Source organism: Carassius gibelio, chromosome B24 (assembly GCF_023724105.1).
Source record: "Carassius gibelio isolate Cgi1373 ecotype wild population from Czech Republic chromosome B24, carGib1.2-hapl.c, whole genome shotgun sequence".
NCBI lineage: Eukaryota > Metazoa > Chordata > Actinopteri > Cypriniformes > Cyprinidae > Carassius > Carassius gibelio.
The window spans coordinates 16,084,835-16,100,420 of NC_068419.1; the positions used below are offsets into that span (position 1 = coordinate 16,084,835).

General features: G+C 36.1%; 1 protein-coding gene across 2 annotated transcripts in view; it reads left to right on the top strand.

Moving 5' to 3' along the window:
• The first annotated feature begins 495 nt into the window (after positions 1-495).
• lztfl1 (leucine zipper transcription factor-like 1) overlaps positions 496-15,586 on the top strand; it is a 65,253-nt gene continuing 50,162 nt past the window's right edge. Inside the window, exons 1-3 of one of the 2 annotated variants that reach the window (XM_052596714.1) lie at positions 496-840; positions 1,685-1,809; positions 3,237-3,431. In XM_052596714.1, the coding sequence (XP_052452674.1) occupies positions 838-840; positions 1,685-1,809; positions 3,237-3,431 (323 nt within the window). In that variant the 5' untranslated portion in view covers positions 496-837. The remainder of the gene's footprint in view (positions 841-1,684; positions 1,810-3,236; positions 3,432-15,586) is intronic. The other variant, XM_052596713.1, reaches the window with a different exon arrangement.

The window sequence follows — 15,586 nt, forward strand, 5'->3', positions numbered from 1 at the left end:
AATATTTTATATTTGAATACATTTAATAATATATTGATGACACATATTATATAATATATTGCAAAATATACAAATGATTGCTGTTTTCAATATATTGGAAAAAAGAAATATAAGAATATATGCCTAATATATTACATGATATTTTCCAATATACTGCAATATATTTTTGTTTCATAAGGGAAGCCCTACCGAGACATCTTGAGATTACAACAGGATGATCTATTATGGCAGTCACGTTCATAATTGAAAAGGAATAGTTGTTTTAAAAATTTGACCGGACCAACATGGCGGCCGCGTCGCTAGTGTCGGCGACGTATTTCTGCAGGAAGTCTTACCCGGACCAACATGGCGGCCGCGTAGTGGAGGTGACGCATTTCCGCTCTTGAGTGGAGCTCCCATTGACATCTATGGGAGCTCCACTCGCCCATATGTCTACAGCCAAACCCTTCTTGAACTTTCACCGGAAAATAATTTCCTCTACTTCCGGTTTGCCCACGTCACGGTGTGTGCGTCATTTGGGACGCAAATTATGCTTGGAGATTATGAGAAGACGAAGAAGAAAAAACACGTCCCCTGCCGTCCTATGAACGAATCTTTCTGTAGTGTCGTTAGTAACGGAGTGACGCTGTCTTGTTTCTACGCGCAACCCAGAAGCACAGCAGGGCTCTTCTCGCTAACGTTTATTTCAAATCTTCCAGTCCTGCACCTCATTTCCAGTCTATTTTCATGACACCGCCTTTTGATATTCGAACCATATGTTAACGCTCTATATTTAATTCTCGTGACGTTTATTTTTCTTCTTGCCACGTTGAAACTCCTCTGCAACACTCTGCTGTAATGGTAAGTAGCTTAGCCAGCTAACATTAGCTAGAGGAAAGTTAGAGAATAAATCATTCGCGTGGCTTTATTTGACCAGTTTATTCAATTACATTTTATTTCTGAGCAATAAACTGATATGATCTCTAAAATAAGCAATTGGGGGGGGGGGGGGGGGGGGGTTAAGGGTATACTAGCTAACCTTATAAGATGTCTGATTGTAAGGTTATTAGACCATCAGTACCATTACTTTATCTATTTATTCAGTTTTTTTTTTCTTGACATTATATTATTATTATTATTATCATCATCATTGTTTTTTTTTGTATATTACAATTTTTGGATAATCTGTTTATTGTATTTGTCGATTCAATAAAATCTTTATTATTCTTTTTTTGCAGATCAAACAGTAATCACTTCCCTTTACTATCAATATTGATATAACTAAACAGGTTTTTTTTTTTTCATTTTAATTAAACACTATATTAGTAAGATACACCATATAGAAACCTATAATAATAACAATAACAACTAAACTATATTCTATTTTCTGTACTTAAAATTACTGCATGAATTGGAAAATTTACATAATTCCTATCTTGCCATTTGAGTGTTTGATATAAGGTTATTTAACTGTATACCTGTAACTTGAACATTTTTAAACCAGACATGAAAGTCAGCTTCAAAGTTGTAGCGTGAACTTTACAATGGAATTCTTACAGTTCTCAGTACAGTAGATTGATATTAAAGTGTCATGTAGCCAGAAGGAGGTGCTGTTTATCTGTAGTATATTTTTTTTTTTGCTACAAAATTTGTTTTTAAAACCTAGATTGTGATTAAAAGTAATATTCTTTGCATTTATCTACAGGCTGATTTTGGGTTCAATGAGCATCATCAGAATGAGGTGATAAACTACATGCGCTTTGCCCGCTCTAATCGGGCACTGAGACTAAAGACAATCGACTCCTGCTTCCAAGACCTGAAAGACAGTAGGTGAGGGACTGCAGCCTATGCCACTTATGTATTACCTGGCTTAAAGTTCTCAGACGCCGTGTTGGATCTCCAGTGCGCAGCATTTGGCTGCACAAACAAATTATCATGTATTTCAAAAAAACTTGTTGATTTTGCCAACAATTGGTATGATAGTAGCACAACTTTCACTCTCAACCAAACTAACATTACTAGCCAATCAGAATGTTTTGCTCTTATAATTATTAGATGCACATAATAGTATCCAATTGCAGAGTCGCAGCCCTGATGAATGAAGCGCGACATTTTGAAAAAGCTGCAAGGCCCAATGGTAAAAGATGTCCATCTAACGCATATTTATATTAAAAAAAACTAATAAAAAAGCAGCAGAGCTTTGTCAACAGCTCAGAATAATCATGTTATCTCCATAAGAATGATATGATGAATGATGAAAAGGTGCTGTTCACAAATGATCTCTTAATGGTAACTTACCACCAGTAAATACTGTATGTGTGAAATGGGCTAAACTCTTCCTCCGTATATGTATATGTTCATCTGGGAAAACAGTGTGCATTATCTGCCTAGATTTGTAATGTAAATCATTTATAAACCTTTGCCTACACAGGAGAATACGTTAGATTGTTTCTAAATATTACGCTAATTGTATATCATGATTTGAAAATAAAAGTTTCTGAGTTTGCATGTGGCCAATATTAATTTTTTATGGATTTAAACATTGTTTTAAAACGCTGTGAAGTGAAATGTCACCAGGCCGTTGGTGCCCTGTACATATTATGTACATATTAAGTATAGGCATATTACATTGTGTAATTTAACAATTTTGTTCAATAAAACCATGTAATCACTCGGTTTTTATATTTTATTTGAGTCAATTATTAATGCCTCATCATTAGTTTATATACATATATAAATAGTCATACTAAAGCCTGGTTTTCACTTAGGTCTATTTGTGTTACTAAAAATATCAGATTACTCAGTTGTCAAAATAATCAGTAGATTACTTGATTGCCAAAATAATCATTAGTTACAGCACTAGTTAAAATATTTTAAAACACAACTGCATTGTTTTACTTTTGTAATTAAAAGACAGATATTTTGTTCTCGAAAATTTCTTAAAAATAGTATTAAAATATTGTCTTGTTCTAGTGAACCAAGTATCTTTATTTTGGTCTCCTCTGTCTGTATTGACACACCACTAGTGTTGATAAGTGGTGATATAGCACATCATTTTCCAAGTGTATGATGTAGCTTTCATTCTTAGGTCAACCATATATTCATGGACCCCACCACGCCCCTGGAAAAAAGTTCAGGCTCAGGATTTTTTTTTTTTTTTTTAAAGAGCCCCTGGTATTAGCAGTAACTCTCTTGTAGCTACTGTTTTCAAATGTTCCTTTCTAATTTTTCATTCCCTCTCTCCATCCATATTAAAGGCTCATGGAGGAGACATATACAGTGGATGAGGTTTCTGACATGCTGGACGGGCTGCAGGTGCTGGTGCGTGGAGAAGTGGAGATGGAACTCATAAACACAGCTCACACTAATGTGCTGCTCCTGCGACAACTCTTTTCCCAGGCAGAGAAATTCTACCTAAGATTGCAAACAGACATTTCTGAGCTGGAAAACAGGTGAGAAGATGGAAGAGGTTAAATGATTAAGAGTTAAAGGTTTAAAGTATGTTTACTAGGGCCGGGACTCGATTAAAAAAAAAAAATCTAATTAATTAGAGGCTTTGTAATTAATTAATCGAAATTAATCACATTTTAATCGCATATAAATATTTGACCTGAGAACAGTGAGAAGTAATTTTTTTTTTTCACATGGAATTATAGTATACCATTGAATAATGACTGAATACATAAGCTTAAGCAACAAAATATTGTTTATTTTTGTTCAACCAAGTCTAGCAGACCAGTGCAATTTTTGCCATTAAGTGTAGCAATAGCATATTTAGAAACAATTTAGAAATGGTACATTTCAGAAATTCAGGTAGCTTATAGGTGCTGGAACCTTCTGTAAAGTGATTTTTTTTAAGTAATACACAATACTGTCAATTACATTCAGAACATTGGAAACCCTAATGTTTACATCAAGAACAATGAAAAGTCAAATGCTTTGAAGTGCCCCTGTTATGCCATTTCCAATATTGCCCTTCATGCATTGTGTAATGTAGCTGTATGTGAATGCAAATTATCTGCAAAGTTGTAAAGCTGAAAGTGCCAAAATAAAGAATCGACTGAAATGAGTCATTAGTAATTCCAATCCCACTTCCGTGATGGCTACACGTCACAGGGTAATACATTTGAATAATGCATGCCTATGTTCGACATCGGCCGGCTATGAAAAACTTGACCCCACCCACAAATTGTAATTCTACTAACAATAGCTTCTCTAACTGCTTCTTCCGGGGAAGTTGTGGCCTAGTGGTTAGAAAGTGGTTAGAACCCTAACCCTAGGGTTGTGGGTTCAAGTCTCGGGCTGGCAATACCATGACTTAGGTGCCCTTGAGCAAGGCGCCGAGCCCCCAACTGCTCCCCGGACTGCTCCCGGCTGCCACAGCATAAATGGCTGCCCACTGCTCCAGGTGTGTGTTCACGGTTTGTGTGTGTTCACTGCTGTGTGTGTGCACTTTGGATGGGTTAAATGCAGAGCACGAATTCTGAGAATGGGTCACCATACTTGGGTGTATGTCACTTCACTTAATCTCGGGGAGTTCAAAGCAGGATTCACAAAATGCTTGCTGTTGAAAGATGGATCAGTATTCTGTTTATTTGGACCAGCTGCTTCACTAAATCACAACCTGTAAGTTGGATACACAATAGATGTTTATATATTCTATACAGCGTTTAAATTACAGAAGTATTGAAATAGGCGAATCATTTCCGACACCGCTGTACACCGTTGACCAATCAAAACAGAATTGGCTATCTGACCAATGGGAGCAGAGCAGGCTCACGGAAAGGAGGGGTTTAGAGCGACTGAATCTTTCAACCGCTTCGAACAGATCGTTTGAGAAATGAGATGATATTAAATGCATATTCTGAGAAAACTAAAGGATTTTTTTGACCTTGCATGCATGTAATGCTATTGTAGGAGACTCCCAAAACAAAATTAGGAACCGTAAAACTGACATAATAGGGGCACTTTAAATTCGGCATTAAAATGAATAGAAAAATCACCATATCTGTTTTCTAAGTGCATCTAAATGTTATTGTGAACAATTAATTTATGCATATGTTATTTAATTAATTTTTTTTAAAAAATGAATGACCTTGATCAAAATTTCAGTACTGGACCTTGAATAAAAAATGTAGTTTTAGTTTGCTTAAACCCCACCCCTGCAAGCTTGCAGTCTTCATTTGTCTTTTCCGATAATCCATTACAATTGGATATTTGTCACAATATGGAAGAGAAGTTTTCAATTCAATTCAGTTCAAGATTATTTGTATAGCGCTTTTTACAATACAAATCGTTACAAAGCAACTTTACAGAAAATTAAGTTTCTACAATATTTAGTAGTCGCTTATAAGTGGTGACTGTCAGTTTGTGCGTGTATAACAGGATTTTTCAAAAAAAAAAAAAAAAAAAAAAAAAATATATATATATATATATATATATATATATATATATATATATATATATATATAATAGTAATAATACAATTACTATATATATAAACTATATATATAAATATATAAACATCTATTGTGTATCCAACTTAGTCAGCCAGACGATGAACATTATTAACAGCAGTTATTATATGATGCAGTCACACTTGTAGCAATATTTGTTAGTTCTGTTTGTTGATTCAGGGTTAGCATCATCTGAGGTCCACTGAGGGGTCAGCATCATCTCTTCTCAGGTGTTCTGGATCCAGACTGGAGTTTGTGTAAATCCTAGTTACATCCCGTGGCAAAACAGAGAAACAAATAGAGACATCATTAGCATAGAGTTTGGGAGTCAAATGTGAAAAAGCTCTACCTCCTATAGTGGACTTTGCTATCCTAGGAAATACCAAAAGTTCAGCGTTTTGTGACCTAAGGGAGCGTGATAGATTGTAATGTGGTATAAGGCTAGTTAGGTATGCAGGAGCTAAACCATTTAGGGCCTTATAGGTAAGTAATGATCATTTGGAACTGATACGGAACTTAATAGGTAACCGGTGCAGAGACTGTAAAATTGTGGTAATATGATCATATTTTCTTGACCTGGTAAGGACTCTAGCTGCTGCATTTTGGATTACCTGTAGCTTGTTTATTGAAGATGCAGGACAACCACCTAGAAGTGCATTCAATAGTCCAGTCTAGAGGTCATGAATGCATAAACTAGCTTTTCTGCCTCAGAAACAGTTAACATGTTTCGTAGCTTGGCAATGTTTCTTAGATGGAATAATGCAGTTTTTGTAACATGGGAAATATGATTTTCAAAAGACAAGTTGCTGTCTAATGTAGAGGAAGTAGCAGCGCATCTGTCTAGTTGCAAATTGTAATCTACAAGATTCTGTGTACTGTTTTTTTGGTCCAATAATTTATATTTTGGTGATGTTTCTGTTTCATAGCAAATTTAATGCAAGAAACAAACCATCTACTAATACAAATAAAAAGGAGCATAGCATGCAAAATAACTATAACATGCTTAATAACTAAATAATGCTTATTTAAAAAAAAAAGAAAAGTAAATTATATATATAGTCTACACTCACGTAAAGGATTATTAGGAACACCATACTAATTCTGTGTTTGACCCCCTTTCGCCTTCAGAACTGCCTTAATTCTATGTGGCATTGATTCAACAAGGTGCTGAAAGCATTCTTTAGAAATGTTGGCCCATATTGATAGGATACCATCTTGCTGTTTATGGAGATTTGTGGGATGCACATCCAGGGCATGAAGCTCCCATTCCACCACATCCCAAAGATGCTCTATTGGGTTGAGATCTGGTGACTGTGGGGGCCATTTTAGTACAGTGAACTAATTTTCATGTTCTAGAAACCAGTTTGAAATGATTTAAGCTTTGTGACATGGTGCATTTTCCTGCTGGAAGTAGGCATCAGAGGATGGGAACATGGTGGTCATAAAGGGATGGACATGGTCAAAAACAATGCTCAGGTAGGCCGTGGCATTTAAACGATGCCCAACTGGCACTAAGGGGCCTAATGTGTGCCAAGAAAACATCCCCCACACCATTACACCACCACCACCACCAGCCTGCACAGTGGTAACAAGGCATGATGGATCCATGTTTTCATTCTGTTTATGCCAAATTCCGACTCTACTATCGGAATGTCTCAACAGAAATCAAGACTCATCAGACTAGGCAACATTTTTCCAGTCTTCAACTGTCCAAACTGCTGTTGTAACCCATACGCCTCAAGGTTGTGCATGTTGTGGCTTCACAAATTCTTTGCTGCATACCTCGCTTGTAACGAGTGGTTATTTCAGTCAAAGTTTCTCTTCTATCAGCTTGAGTCAGTCGGCCCATTCTCCTCTGACATCAACAAGGCATTTTTGCCCACAGGACTGCCGCATACTGGATGTTTTTCCCTTTTCACACAATTCTTTGTAAACCCTAGAATAGGGCTGGGTACCGATATTCGATGCCTTTATGGATTTCAGCAAAAGTGCAACATATGCGATAAGAATATTGCAATCCGGTATTATGGTTTAACTGGTTACCGTGTTCGTAACTTCCTGGTTTAGGTCTCCGCTGCAGATGTGCTGGAACGACGGCAGCAGATTCGGCGGTTCTGAAAGCACAAACTGACGTGATATTAAGTGTCTAATAAACGCAGACATGCTCATTGCATGTTATTAGTATGATCGCCCGTTTTGCGGCTGAAGTAAGTAGGATAAACAAAAAAATAAAAATAAATGGCGTCTGTGTTGGCGCAGATTTCTTAGACGAGCTAAAAGACAGCGCCGCAAGATGACAGTCACAAACTGCATTTTAGTTGTTTCAATATTAGCCTGTACACAATATCATTTGTTTATTCATTTATTTATAATATGTTCATGTTGTGGCAAAAAGGTTTCTCCTTTTTTGTTAATTTTGGCCAAGATAGGATTGATACCAATCCTGAGTGCCTGTCACCCCTATCCAAAAGGCACAACCAGTTGTATTAATAATGTTATCCTGAGTGTAAAGTGTTACTAGAATTTGTTTCAATTAAGGTGAAAAATAAACAGTTTGTAGTAGAAGGAAATCCAAGGCACTCTTCTTTAGAAAATTATAAAAAGCCTATTGGCTATTTCATGATAGAAGATTTAAAAGACAGGGGAAAAACAACCCATGCGTCTTCAGGGTATGTATCACAATCAAACAATTTACTCTTTTATAGATGCTGATTAGAAACACCTGAATGAAAAATTACATGCACATACAGAGAAGGTCCACTAGGAGGTTACATAGCAACAAAAGGCATATCACAAAAAGGGACTGAAATATATTTCTTCATTCAAACCAGGGTATACTGTGGCCTGTAACTCATATATATAGAATATTTTCTCTCAATTGTAATTGGTCACCACCCCGAATGCTCTTTTTGATCGTTTCTAAACTCTCAACCATTAGGCCTTCTGGATTCCTATTGTGCACATTTTGAAAATGTTTTGCCATAGGGTAATCTAAATTAGCTTTTCTAATGGCATTTTTATGCTCCGATACTTTGTCTTTGAAACAAACTTCATATGTTCGATAAGAGTCTTGGCCTGAACACATATGAAGGCCAATATTCCATTATAATGATAGCGCCACCTGCTGGCAACATGAAGATTGGCACATATATGGAATACACTTTGATATATTCCACTTATATTTATGTCTTTACATGCATATTTCTCACCGTTCACATTTTTACTAAAGCCACTCGCTGGTGGTGAGCCCGGGTGCGAGGGCCCGTTCATCGCTGCTTGCAGCTTTAATTAGAGCCCGAGCACTGATGGTGTGAGGACCCTCTTGTTTTTGCTCCGTTTATTAGGGCCCGAGCACCGATGGTGCGAGAACCCTCTTGGAATTGCTCCGTTTTTCTTCTTCTTCTTCTTCTTCTCCTTCTCCGTAATGAATCGCATTTTTGAGGGCCTAAAGATGCTCCAAAACTCACAAAACTTTGCACACGCATCAGGACTGGCGAAAATTTACATCTGATATAGGTTTCAGAAGTGGGTGTGGCAAAATGGCTTGATAGCGCCACCTGTTAAATTTCAACGGAGTGCGCCTCGAGCTGTGTTTCACGTACATTCATGAAAATCGGTACACACATGTAACACACCATTACCTACAAAAAAGTATCGTGGTACAAAATCCAAAACCCAACAGGAATTAAGTTATTTTCAATTTCCTGTGTTATTTTTGGGCAGTTTTTGCCATTTCCATGCCTCTTACTTTGACGAACTCCTCCTACAGTTTTAATCAGATTATCTTAAAATTTGGTGAGGGTCATCATAAGACCTTTGTGATGTTAAATTGCGAAGGTTTTGAGTTTTCGTCAAGGGGTGTGTCCCTGGTGGCCTGACAAAGTTTGATGTTTCGCCGTGAAACAGGAATTTGCTGTAACTCAGCCAAGCAATGTCCGATCTTCCCCAAACTTCACACGTGATAGGTGTTCTGTCCTGAACAAAAACCCATGACCAAATTCAGTTATAGTCATAGCGCCACCTGCTGGTAACAGGAAGTGACAAGGTTAACACTGTTATGGACTCCTAGGAACATATTAAAAAGCATCAACAAGTGTTGAATAGGCTGGCAACATACTAGATGCATAATAAAACATGCTAGCAACACTTAGCTAAGTGTTAAAGCATTCTACTAAGGCAGTGAAAAAGGAAGTTGCTGAAACTCAGGCAAGCAATGTCTGATCTTCCCCAAACTTCACACATGTGATAGGTGTTCTGTTCTATACATTAGATGTCTGATCTGCCTGAAACTTTACATGTTTGGTAAGAGTCCTGGCCTAAAGACATTTACATGGCGATATTCAGTTATAATCATAATGCCACCTGTTGGCAGCAGGAAATGTGGCAAAAATATGAACTATTTTATAAGCATATGGCCCAGCGTTCACGGTTCCTCCTATGGGCACCGGGTGGTGGTGAGCCCGGGCGTGAGGGCCCGTTCATCGCTGCTTGCAGCTTTAATTATTATTAGGGCTCAATCCCAAAGGGCGAGAGGCCTATTGTTTTCCTTAGGATTATTTTTTATTATTCTTCTTCTTATTAGGGCTCAAGCCTGGAGGGCGAGAGCCCTATTGTTTTCCTTAGGATTATTTGTTATTATTATTATTATTAGGGCTCAAGCCCAAAGGGTGAGAGAACTATTGTTTTCCTTAGGATTATTTTTTATTCTTATTCTTCTTCTTCTTATTATTATTTTCCAACGTCTCGGGGGCTTTTGGGGCCCTTAACATGCTTAAAAAGTCTTGAAAATTTGCACACACATTGGAACTCTGCGGCCATTAGGGTCAGGCAGAGACTGATACACGGGCGTGGCACAGGGGCTCTACAGCGCCCCCTGGAATATGGAGGGCCATATATCATACATACTTGCACTTAGACGTACGAAACTCGGTACAAATATAGAACTCATCAATACAAACAACTTTCGTATTGCATATCATAGGCTCCGCCCAACAGGAAGTTGGCTATTTGGGGTTTATTATTCATATTTGTCAAAGTTGTGGGGGCTTTTGGGGTCCTTAACATACTCAAAAACTCTTGAAAATTTGCACACACTTTGGAATCTGTGGCCTTAAGGAGCCTGCAGAGGCTGGGACCCGGCGTGGCACAGGGGCTCTACGGCACCCCCTGGAACACAGTCAGAATAGTTGATGTATAGCTCACACATACTTGAACGTATTAATATGAAACTCAGTACACATATAGATCTCATCGTGCCGAACAACTTGCGTATTGCATGTCATAGGCCCGCCCAACAGGAAGTCAGCTATTTAGAGTTATGTAAAAAGCGCATGCTCTGGAATTTGATATATTTGTCATAGGTTTTTTACTCGATTGCCACCAAACTCGGTCAACATGATCTCAAGACATTGGGGATGAAAAATTGCAGGGGGATGTCGATCGCATATATGTGACTATTAGGAGTCAAAGTTATAGCGCCACCAACTGGCAGCAGGAAGTGTGTCATTTTCAAAATGCTTTGAATTCACCATCTTATTTTTACTCGATTTGCTTCAAACTTCATCACAATAATGTTAAAACACCGATATAAATCTGCTGGGGGATATTGATATCTAAATCACTGACAAGCTAAACCAACATATATGATTATGACCAGGTCAGGGCTCATTAATAATTGATGTGTAGTCAGTGATACGTGAGAAACACGAGAGATGAATCACCGCTCTGAGCATGAGCGTGTGGAATGACGAGCTCAGAAAAAACGAGTTTATTCTTGTTTTATAGCTATTAAAAATAAAGTATTGCAGCGATATCACACAATTCACCAATTAGAACACACCAAGAGCTAAATTAAGATGTTTTTGAACTTTTTTTATGAAAATGAAATATTTGCAGCTGCCTATCTGAAATCACTGCCTCCGATCAGCGCGTACAGTGTCACAAGTTCAAAACAAACGAATGTATTCTTGTTTAAGAAATTTTTTAAATAAAATATTGCCATAAATGCACACAATACACCCATTATAACACAACAAGAGCTAAATGCAGGTGTTTGTGACCCGTTTAAGTGTGCAAGACTATTTGAAAGCGCAGTGCGACTGGCAGAATAACATCTTTCGAGCTGCAGGATTCTGCCTTTCGTCGTACGAACGAACACATCACGGACAAGATTATTTCAAAATACATAATAGCTTGGCGAATATAAACGAAAACAGCCACGTAAACATAAACTGTTGAGAAATAAATCTGAAGTGGATCTACTGGTTTTTAATATTAAGTGACCTCATATACCAGCTGCTTCTGTCTTCAATTTTAATCTATATATAAAAAAAGGAAACTCATTCATCTTGGCTGCTTTTTTAATGTGTGTACGTATTTATTTATTTATTTATTATTTTGCTCTAACAAGAATTAATCTATATTTAATTAAATCAATTACATTTTATTTTACATTTGTTTTGTCCATTTCTGCATCTAAACGCCTAAAAACCTAAAACATGCTCTATTATACTATTGTTAGCAATTTCTTTATCGTCCAATTTATCTGGTGTGTACACTTTTATTTTCATAATAAACTTGTGTGTTAGATTATAGACAGTTACAGTGGTCTATAATAAATATTAACAGGTTTTATTCAAGCTGTTTAGAATGATTGTAGTAGGCTAATTTTTTTACATGTAAATCCAAAAAAATAAATTAAATAAATAAAAAACATTGGAAAACAATAACTGTTGTACTTTTTTATACATTTTGTATAATTTCATAGTTTATGCATTATAATTATAAAAACTAAAATAAATTTAGCCACTCACATAGAAATCTCTTAGGCCTTATCTTTTTCTGACAGTTTTAGGGATTTTTAAAAATCCTAAAAATACTTATTTGTGCTGCAAATAATAATTTCAAACTCATTTGATACTGACCTCTGACACCCTGTGACATGACATGTATCTGAATTTTCATAATCTCATGGATGTAACCGTAAAACTGTTCAGCTCACAGATCAAGAGTAAGCTGTAATGCAAGCAGAAACGCTTATAAGTCATTAAAGGATTTTATAAAACTGTATTGATGCATTGCAATGCATTGATAACGCTTTATAATAACTGCACTAATTAGTAAGTAGTCAGTTCATGCTTTATAAAGCTTGGCCCAATATTAATAGTCAGTAGTAAGCAGTTTATAAATACAGCTATAAATAGGTTGTTCTTAGTTTATAAGCACATTTATTAAAAAGGAGAGTAAAGGGTCCGTTATCTTCCTATGAAAAATAAAAAAATAAAAATAAACAAACAACAACACAGATTGATACAGAACTCAGAAATTTTATTGTGGATTTATGATAAAATCAGCCTGTAAATGAATTCATACTCCTCCAAGAATACACAAGTAGTTCACACCAAACTTTTTCAACATGATGCTAATATACTGAAGATGTTAAATTGCGAATGGGTTAAGGATACCTTAAATGGTGTGGCCATAGCGATACAATAGTTATTTTACTATATCTTTAAAATTTTTCATTCTAACTCTTCATATTTTTTTCTTCATATACGTAGAAGTCATCATTTGAAGGAAGCACAGTAAGTTTCATAGCTTTATTATGTTCAGCAGCCATCATAAAATTAAAACTATCATAACTTATAAATCAAGCTTGCAATTTTTAGTACCAGTAATGGCCAACAGATGGAGCTATAGGATTACTTTTAAATAATTATTGTAGAAACGAGTATGATTTAAATCATTTATAGAAATCTTTCAAAGAAAAATAATATATATTTTATGTATTTTACTGATGAAATGACCCTCACTTAATTAGAATAACATGCTGAAGTTTTGTGAAATACTGTATATTAAGAATAGTTCTTTATAGGCTTTATGGACAGATAAGTTTTGAGTGACTCTTGAAGGATCAGCACCACATCCTCTGTGTGTGTTTAACTGTTTAAAGACTTTATCTTACAGAACAGGTGCGAATGAATTTTGGATAGCTTGAATGGTTTTGTCGTGGTGATTTTTTTGAAATAACAGTAAAAAAGGAGCCAGTAAATGTCTTTTAATTTTTTTTTTTTTTTAAAGTGCGGCTTCTAAACACTTAAAAAAAATGTACACATAGAAGACAAGTCATATGCATAGTTTCATGACTATACAACACTATATGGATGATAGAAATGTAAAAAACTCATACATCTGATGTCACTGTCCCTCTGTCACTGTGGGTAATGTGTTTGCTGAGTTTGTGTGAATGTGTGGGGGAGGGGGAGGGGCTGGGTGTCAGAGAGAGAGAGAGAGAGAGAGGGAGGGAGACTTAATTATCTCTTTAATCACCAGAATTATAGGTCAATAAAATCATTACAAAACACTAATAAATTATTAAGAGAGAGAGAGAGACAGAGAGAGAGAGACAGAGAGAAACATCCAGAGAGAAACATCTCAGAGTTAACATCTCTTTAATCGCCAGCAGAAAAAAAAATCAGTAATTTTGTGTTGTTGTTGTTGTTATTTTTCATCAATACAGCTTAAGAAATATTTTAGGCCTCATCATTTTCTGTCAGTTTTAGGGACAAAAAAAATAGTACAAGTTAATTTGTAATCCTAAACCAGTTAATTTAATTAATTTACATAACACATTAACTGGAAAAGAATTAAGAATTAAAGTGAAGAATTAGGTGTGAAACTATCAGGGAGCATTTAGTCTCCAGCGCCAACATTTTACAGAACTGCCACTTTCCTGGAGTCTCCAAAATTACTCGGTGTCAGGTTCTGGAGAGACTTAAAATTCCAAAAAATTATTTAATTAGAATACCATGAAGTATTGTGAAAAACTATATATTAAGACTTTATATATAGGCTTTATGAACAGACTCGTGAAGGACCAGCACCACCTCCTCTTGTCCAATGGTTTGAGGAATATATCTTCCAGAATCTGGGATTAAGATTTAGGAGCTCATTTTTATTCCATCTCCTTTCCTGAAAAGTCTGTCTTGCAGAATTGACTAAAAATGAATCTTCACATTAATTCCTAATTATTTTGCAATTATTTTTGTCAGTTCTTCTCAACCTTTTTTTTTTTCTTCTTCTTTTCTGACCTCATGACCCAGTCAGCATTTTTTGTACAATGGTCAAGTCTTAACTTATCCATTTCTGTATTGCATTTGTGTTTGATATTTCTCATGGGGATTTCATAATTTTCGACTTTACAGTTTGAGTTAAAACTCTCTTCAGTGCATTTCATGTGTAAAAGAAAACATGCCTAATAATTCTGCACACATGAATATAAGGAGTTTTTCTCTTCCAGCTTTCCTGGACTATTGTATAGCACTCATAAATGATTCAATAAAAAATAATGGTAGTTATTAAGATTGATTTGGTTTGGAATTGGTAAAATGTGCTTGGAAAAAAAATCACAATAAAACAATGTTTTAATATTTAAGTTGGAATATTAACTGACATGAATGAATGCTATATAAATATTGTTAATGTTAACATAGTTAATGTTTATAAATTAAATCTTATTGTTAAAGTGTTACTGAAGTTATATATATTGTTCTGTGAATGTGATTTTAAAGTCTAGATGATTCGGATTAACCCTTTAACTGCCGTATCCTTTAAAAGGATACATTTTCCACGGGATGTCGTGGCGTAACGGTTAGCGACCGAAAGGTTGTGAGTTCGAGTCTCGGGCCGGCAGGAATTGTAGTTGGGGGGAGTGCATGTACAGTGCTCTTTCCACCTTCAATACCACGAATTAGGTGCCCTTGAGCAAGGCATCGAACCCCCAACTGCTCCCCGGGCACTGCAGCATAAATGGCTGCCCACTGCTCCGGGTGTGTGTTCACAGTGTGTGTGTGTTCACTGCTCTGTGTGTGTGCACTTCGGATGGGTTAACCCCTTTACGTGCAAACATCGCCGACGGCCCCAGTTTATTATTGTTTCACTTTCACAGCACGTTAAACATCACTGTCTTACTTCATCTGCACAAACTGTGCATCAATTGAAAGTTTAAAGACTCTAGTTTTGATATTTGACCAATATTTTGATAAAACATTGTTGCAGTGACAGATATTTAGTGATTTATGTCAGAAGTGCAAAATAATAAATCCGTATTATGCCACATTCTGAATAGAAAAACACCTCTCATTAATATTCAG